The following is an 8,445-nucleotide window of genomic DNA, read 5'->3' as shown; positions in this document are numbered from 1 at the left end:
TGAATATCTGTTAAACTGTAATTTATTTCTGTGATCAAAGCTGTATTTTCAGCATCATTACTCCAGTCTTCAGTGTCACATGATCTTCAGAAATCATTCTAATATTCTGCTCGAGAAACATTTCTGATTATTATCAATGTTGAAAACATTAATATTTTTATGGAAACTGTGATGCATTTTATTTTTCAGAATTCACAGATGAACAGAAAGTTCAAAAGAACAGCATTTATTTGAAATAGAAATCATCTGTAACATTATAAATGTCTTTACTGTCACTTTGGATCAGTTTAATGCATCCTTGATGAATAGAATTATAAGTTCCTCTTTTTTTGTACCCCAAACGTTTGAATGATAGTGTATCACAGTTTCCACAAAAATATTAAGCAGTTTTCAGATTGCTTTTAACCAGTAGTGTATGAATGAACACGCTGAGACTCACAGAGAGAGACAGATCAACACCAGAGCGTTCAGTGAGAGTGACACCGGCCGCAGTGTTTTCATGAACTCCACCTCTGATCCTGTAGAACCTAAAACACACGTCAGCAAATCACTGATGCCTGATGTTCCCAGAGAAATGTGTGTGTGTGTGTGTGTGTGAGTGTGTGTGTGTGTTACCAGTGTACGGTAAGTTTGCAGTGGCGTTGGTTTCTTGCTGTGGGTGAGAATCCAGTTCACTGTCTCTTTTAGCCACTTCAATGAAAGCTTGGGATCGTTTCGGGAATTCTGGGGGGGAAAAAATCCCAAGTTAAGAAAGGATAAAGAGCCAATAACACATCAGAACCTCACTGAACTTCAAAGTCATGGTGTTCAAAACACACTCAGGGTTTTGACGAAATCCGGTGACTCTGGACAGTCAGAGCTGCTGCTGTCGTCCATGTGCTGACCCGTCTGTCTGACCGGACCGTCCAAATCCGACAGATCTGCAGTGAAATCCTGTGCACAGACATCAGCGTGAATATATAACACAACCCTGCATCTAGATTGGCAAAAAAGACCTAATATTACCTAATTTGATGAAGCTGAGTTCAAAAATATCAATAAAAACATTCCATCACAGTTTTTTTCACAAAATAAGAATGAAGATTATTTTATCTTTTCTATCAATCTGTAAAGGTGTGGAAAAAGTGAAAATCAGGTGAATTAGGTGTGTGTTCAGAACCATTCACATATGTGAAAATGGGCTGAGAATTGAACAAATAGTTGTAAATTTGAATCTGTCTAATGACTACAGTGTGAACAATGGAGTCTGACTCATGACCAAATGACTCTCTAACCGAATCACTGTAATGAATCAGTCAAAAAGACTCACAAACAGTCTCAAACTCACAATCTGAATCTGTCTAATGACTACAGTGTGAACAGTGGAGTCTGATTCATGAACAAATGACTCTCTAACTGATTCACTGTAATGAATCAGTCAAAAAGACTCACGAACAGTCTCAAACTCATAATTTGAATCAGGCTAGTGACTACAGTGTCACAGTGTATTGCCACAGCCATATCACCCTGCGCCACAGCCATATCACCCTGCAGCCCAAGACTGGTTGCCCACTGAAGCTAAGCAGTAACTGATTCACTGTAATGAATCAGTCAAAAGACTCACGAACAGTCTCAAACTCACAATTTGAATCTGTCTAATGACTACAGTGTGAACAGTGTAGTATGACTTATGAACAAATGACTCTCTAACCGATTCACTGTAATGAATCAGTCAAAAAAACTCACGAACAGTCTCAAACTCACAATTTGAATTAGTCTAATGACTACAGTGTGAACAGTGGAGTTTGACTCATGACCAAATGACTCTCTAACTGATTCACTGTAATGAATCAGTCAAAAGACTCACGAACAGTCTCAAACTCACAATCTGAATCAGTCTAATGACTACAGTGTGAACAGTGGAGTCTGATTCATGAACAAATGACTCTCTAACTGATTCACTGAAATTAATCAGTCAAAAAGACTCACAAACAGTCTCTCACTCACAATCTGAATCAGTCTAATGACTACAGTGTGAACAGTGTAGTATGACTTATGAACAAATGACTCTTTAACTGATTCACTGTAATGAATCAGTAAAAAAAGACTCACAAACAGTCTCAAACTCACAACTTGAATCTGTCTAATGACTACAGAGTGAACCATGAAAATGTATTAGAGTGATATAATTAAGTACTGGATTTCATTCAGGTAGATATGAACAGTCTCAAACTCACAATCTGAATCAGTCTAATGACTACAGTGTGAACAGTGGAGTCTGACTCATGAACAAATGACTCTCTAACTGATTCACTGAAATTAATCAGTTAAAAAGACTCACAAACAGTCTCAAACTCACAATTTGAATCAGTCTAATGACTACAGTGTGAACAGTGTAGTATGACTTATGAATAAATGACTCTTTAACTGATTCACTGTAATGAATCAGTAAAAAAAGACTCACAAACAGTCTCAAACTCACAATTTGAATCTGTCTAATGACTACAGAGTGAACCATGAAAATGTATTAGAGTATTGGATATAAGTACTGGATTTCATTCAGGTAGATATGATGCAGGACGTTGTAATGATCACTGAAGGAATGAAGACAGACAGTTATTCTGAATCGCTCGTACCGTCGGCAGAGACACCGGATGTCCTCTCAGGCTCTGGGACGAGATTTGACTGATCCCAGGACTCTTCTCCTGCAATCAGGCCACATTTATTCATCAGAAACGATATGATTCAACTGAAGTGAATTAAATGTGCGTGACTGAAGAACTTACAACCAGATGAGGGCAAACAGACATCAAAACCTTATAGGTTGTGTCTCGAGACAGAAACGAAACAAACACATGCTGTAAAAACCACAATAACAGCGATTAGAGACACACACGTTTACAAGTTTATTTACATTATAGCGAAACGTCTTTTACCCGCTCGAGTGCTGTAGAAATAACCAGTGCGTTTGGCACCAAGATGGCAGTTTTTGTTTTCTTGATGACTGTTACTGAAGCAACTGGAATCGCAATCTGAACGAGAAACAATACGATGCGTATAATTCAAACACACTACTGTTGTTTTATTCATCATTAAACTGATCAAAAGTGATAGTAAAGACATTTATAATGCGACTAAAGATTTCTATTTCAAATAAATGCTGTTCTTTTGAACTTTCTATTCATCTGTGAATCCTGAAAAATAAAATGCATCACGGTTTCCACAAAAATATTAATGTTTTCAACATTGATAATAATCAGAAATGTTTCTCGAGCAGAATATTAGAATGATTTCTGAAGATCATGTGACACTGAAGACTGGAGTAATGATGCTGAAAATACAGCTTTGATCACAGAAATAAATTACAGTTTAACACATATTCACATAGAAAACAGCTGTTTTAAATTACAATAATATTTCAAAATTTTTACTGTATTTTTGCTCAAATAAATGCAGCCTTGGTGAGCACAAGAGACTTCTTTCAAAAACATTAAACAATTTTACCGACCCCAAACTTATGAACACCAGTGTATCCGTGTATCCTGTTTTCAGCAGTTTTCAGGTTTTACCTTAGTGTCTTTTCCGAACACTTTGGAATGGAAACAGATCCAGTTATCGGACACAAACAGTCTTCCCTGGTACAGAATGTCCTTCTGCAGCGCGCATGTGTAACCTGGATGCAGGAAAATACCAGAATAAAACCAAAGCTTCTTTACGTGTTCAATAATAATCAACAAAACAAATCAAACTGGTCGTACATACTCTGTCTGAGTTGTTCATCTTCACTTATGTCTTTAAAAACTTTGTGGTACTGGATATTAGTGCGCAGAGACTGAAACACAACATGTTGCATATTCAGTGGTCTAGATCACAAATCATATTAGCAAATAAAATCTCCTGTTTGTTGTCTGAACTGAGATCTGTGTTCTAAACCCTTGAACTCGTCCGAATCAACCAGATGCACAATTTAAGAGAAGATTCACATTTCATTCGTTCAACATCCCTCATTAGAAGAGAGATGCTGGAAAGTGATGGACACACCAGGATTATTATTGTTAAATAAAACCAAAACTAAAACCATTAAAAAAATTGTCACTTGAAATGAAACTAACTTTAACTAAAATAAAATAAAAATTTAAAAAATTTAACTTATTTTATTTCAGCTAGTTGCCAAGGCAACACTTCATTTCATGAACTAAAGTAACTAAAACTGAAATAAAACTACATACACGATAAAAATTACCTGCAATTAAAACAAATTTTTACTGGAGTATGTTTTACGAGAAAATACTATTTTAGTTTTTCTACTTAAAAATTTCATATTTAATTAATGTGTTACTTTTTCGCATTTCTTTATACTTGCCAAATTTACTAGCAATATATGAGTGTAAATTCTTTCAAATATATATTTAACAAAAAAAAAATGTAAACGACAAAAACATACAACAAAATACTAAAAGTGTCGCTAAAATTAAAATTAAAGCAGAAATAATAAAAGTAAAACTAATTCTAAATACACTGTAAAAATGATTTTTCAAAGTTGTAACTGGAGTATGTTTTACAATAAAATGCTATTTTAGTCATTCTACTTTAAAATTTCATGTTTAATTTAATGAGTTACTTGCCGTTTCTTTGTAATTATTTGTGAAATGTACTAGCAATACATAAGTGTAAATAGTTTCAAAGACATATTTAAACAAAATAAATAAAAATGACAAAAACATACAACACAATACTAAATGTTTAACTAAAAACAAAAAAGTAAATAAAAATAAAACTAATTCTAAATACACTGTAAAAAAATATATTTTTCGAAGTAAATAAAACAAGGATTATTGGATTAAATTTTACAAAAAAAAAATTATTTTAGTTTTTCCACATCAAAATTTAATGTTCTATTCAAAGTTTTTCTCGATGTTTCTTTGTAATTATATGTGAAATGCACTAGCAATACATAATTGTAAATAGTTTTAAAGACATATTTAAAAAAAATAAAATAAAAATGACAAAAACATACATCAAAATACTAAATGTTTAAAAAAAAAAAAAAAACGAATTCTAAATACACTGTAAAAATATATTTTTCGAAGTAAATAAAACTACTATTTCAGTTTTTCCACATCAAAATGTCATGTTTAATTCAACGTTTTTCTTGCTGTTTCTTAGTAATTATTTGTGAAGTTTACCAGCAATCTTTTTTTTCCAAAGTATTAATAAAAACTCTAATAGTTTGTGAATGATGGACGCACCTGACAGGACTGCGGCTTCCTGCGTTCACACTTTGATTCGGAGTCACTCTGGACTTGCAGAAGTAGTGACGGATCAAATGTTTTGGATCTGAATCAGGAGACACATCTGGAGTGAGGCTGCTGTGTGAACATGTTAGTTATGGTTAATTCAAACTCTATGAACTGACCTAACGAGGGTTGGTTTTCTTCTCCTCGCAGAGACGTCAGCCTCAGCGTCCAGCGAGATGAAAGCATCAGGCCTCGTCATCTTGTGTCCTGTTTAAAAAAAAAAAAAAAACGAATTCTAAATACACTGTAAAAATATATTTTTCGAAGTAAATAAAACTACTATTTCAGTTTTTCCACATGAAAATGTCATGTTTAATTCAACGTTTTTCTTGCTGTTTCTTAGTAATTATTTGTGAAGTTTACCAGCAATTTCTGAGCGAAAATCCTACACGTTTTTTTTCCAGAGTATTAATAAAAACTCTAATAGTTTGTGAATGATGGACGCACCTGACAGGACTGCGGCTTCCTGCGTTCACACTTTGATTCGGAGTCACTCTGGACTTGCAGAAGTAGTGACGGATCAAATGTTTTGGATCTGAATCAGGAGACACATCTGGAGTGAGGCTGCTGTGTGAACATGTTAGTTATGGTTAATTCAAACTCTATGAACTGACCTAACGAGGGTTGGTTTTCTTCTCCTCGCAGAGACGTCAGCCTCAGCGTCCAGCGAGATGAAAGCATCAGGCCTCGTCATCTTGTGTCCTTCCTCCTCGTCTATGATTTCAGCGCACTGACTGTCAAACAGACATATCCATACAAATGCATGAATGCATTTCATCAAACATCAGTTTAAGATGAATTTACAGGCAAACACCAACAGGATTGAACACAAACATCTCATGTTACCTTGGGAAAGAGTCCTCTGCAGATCCTTCAAGCTTATAAACATCTTCTAGAAAACTTGTATTATAGCACTTCTAACCAGTTCTGGAAGACTGGTTATTTAAACCAGACTGTTTAACTAGAGATCATTGCCTGATTACAGAGATGTGCTGTTTTACCATCTCTTCCACCTGTAATAGTTACGTCACGCATTAGTTAACCTGACCCGTCTCTTCTAGTTACACCAGAACATTCAGCTGCGGTTTAGTGTTACTGAAATAAGAGTCTTTCAGCAAACTCAATCTCATGCGGTATAAACTCAGTTCTTGCTTCTGAATGATGAACGACTTTGTGCCATTTATGAGCCTTTCCGTGATCGGTTCTTAATACAACCATATTTTCTTAGTGTGAAGAACATTTTTGCACTATAAAGAACCTTTAGTGGTTCCATGCATGTTCATCAATGCCAATAAAGCTTTATTTGTGAGAGCGTACAGGGTGAACAGTGGAGTCTGATTCATGAACAAATGACTCTCTAACTGATTCACTGAAATGAATCAGTCAAAAAGACTCACAAACAGTCTCAAACTCACAATCTGAATCAATCTAATGACTACAGTGTGAACAGTGGAGTCTGATTCATGAACAAATGACTCTCTAACTGATTCCTTGTAATGAATCAGTCAAAAAGGTTCACAAACAGTCTCAAACTCACAATCTGAATCAATCTAATGACTACAGTGTGAACAGTGGAGTCTGATTAAATGATTCTCTAACTGATTCACTGTTATGAATCAGTCAAAAAGACTCACAAACAGTCTCAAACTCACAATCTGAATCAATCTAATGACTACAGTGTGAACAGTGGAGTCTGATTCATGAACAAATGACTCTCTAACTGATTCACTGTAATGAATCAGTCAAAAAGAGTCTCAGTCTCAAACTCACAATATCTTAAACATAAAGGTCCCAAATGGGGGTTTTTCACAATGATTCCATAGAAGAACCATTTTTGGTTCACCAAAGAACCTTTCAGTGATCAGTTCGTAAAAAAATCATTTTTTTCTTAGTGTAAAGAACATTTTAAATAATCTAAGGAAACTTTTTCCGCTATAAAGAACATTAAAGGTACCATGTACGTTAAAGGTTCTTCGAACCATCAGAGCCAATGAAAAACCTTTATTTTTAAGAGTGTAGATGTAGATGAAACTAAAGGAAGATTTTGTGACGGTGGTTTGATTTGAATTATGAATCCAGCATTATTTATATATCTGTTGTCACTGACTGGCGGTTCACCATCATGTTCAGTGTTTGCCAAAAAACACAAGACAAAGTCCTTCTGCTCACATAAAGTCAACAAACCTTGTGCTCTGTTCCAACATGATATTACACAATATCTGGAAATATGGATTTTTAAAAATGAACTTGGATGCACAGCACACAGAATGACATCGTGCTTGATTCATGACAATAAAATGACGAATCATGCATTTTGCATTATTCTTGTGAAACATGCGGACTGAATGAGGGAAGATGATGATCATGCGTGATCTTACCGCAGTAACACACACTCGTTCATCTGCTGATGTGGAGGAACGGAGCACATCGGTCTCGCTGCATCGTTTCTGCTCCTGCACTGAACCGAGTCCTCAGAAACCAGATGTTTCTCCATCAGGATGACTGTGATCGTGAGCTTTGGATCCCATCAGAGTTTCTGAGACTCTTTGAGGAGCTTCTGACCCACAATCAGCTCCGAGTTAATCAGTGATTTTGCTGTTTTGCTGACTAATGCAGATTTACAGCTAAACAAAAACACACTGTGGTCAAGAAATGATCACATACATCTCCAAAAATGACTAAATAAATGTAAAAAGCTATTTAATAACATATAGCAAAAGTTTGATAATAACTACTCATTGCGTATTATGTGCGGTTGTGTGTGCTGTGTTCCTTGTGTTAGGCATTCGACACATTAAAACAGAATATCCTATCATCTAAACTACTACATTTTAACTTTTCAGTAGATACAATGAAATGGATTGAGTCTTATCTTACATCAAGGAAACAGTGTGCACCCAGATTAAAACACATTTATCCTCTTTAAGAGATTGTTCCACAGGGGTTCCTCAGGGCTCGATCCTAGGACCCCTACTTTTCAGTTTGTACTTGCATGACTTTCCAGATGCTTGTCCTGATGTACATATTCAAATGTTCGCAGATGACACTGTGATTTACGTACATGACAAAACAAAAGAACAGGTGGCACAAAAATTATGTCGAAAATTTTACACTGGCTTACTCAGTGTTGTTTAGCATGAAATGTTCAGAAAAGTGCCTGTTTGTATTT

General features: G+C 35.3%; 1 protein-coding gene across 2 annotated transcripts in view; it reads right to left on the bottom strand.

Annotated features, from left to right (window-relative positions):
* The window catches only part of gramd2b (GRAM domain containing 2B), a 14,117-nt gene extending 6,292 nt beyond the window's left edge, over positions 1–7,825 (bottom strand). The window contains exons 1-12 of one of the 2 annotated variants that reach the window (XM_016536574.1): positions 7,655–7,825; positions 5,971–6,010; positions 5,396–5,475; positions 5,229–5,316; positions 3,742–3,811; positions 3,549–3,652; positions 2,916–3,011; positions 2,766–2,837; positions 2,616–2,684; positions 819–933; positions 616–723; positions 440–527 (exon numbers count right to left, since the gene is read on the bottom strand). In XM_016536574.1, coding sequence (XP_016392060.1) covers positions 440–527; positions 616–723; positions 819–933; positions 2,616–2,684; positions 2,766–2,837; positions 2,916–3,011; positions 3,549–3,652; positions 3,742–3,811; positions 5,229–5,316; positions 5,396–5,475; positions 5,971–6,010; positions 7,655–7,770 — 1,046 coding nt within the window. In that variant the 5' untranslated portion in view covers positions 7,771–7,825. Of the gene's footprint in view, positions 1–439; positions 528–615; positions 724–818; positions 934–2,615; positions 2,685–2,765; positions 2,838–2,915; positions 3,012–3,548; positions 3,653–3,741; positions 3,812–5,228; positions 5,317–5,395; positions 5,476–5,723; positions 5,812–5,890; positions 6,011–7,654 lie in introns of both variants that reach the window. The other variant, XM_016536575.1, reaches the window with a different exon arrangement.
* Positions 7,826–8,445: the final 620 nt, after the last annotated feature.

This window comes from Sinocyclocheilus rhinocerous, unplaced genomic scaffold, assembly GCF_001515625.1.
Source record: "Sinocyclocheilus rhinocerous isolate Xijiao unplaced genomic scaffold, SAMN03320098_v1.1 scaffold1808, whole genome shotgun sequence".
NCBI lineage: Eukaryota > Metazoa > Chordata > Actinopteri > Cypriniformes > Cyprinidae > Sinocyclocheilus > Sinocyclocheilus rhinocerous.
This window is presented reverse-complemented; position numbering and strand designations above follow the sequence as displayed.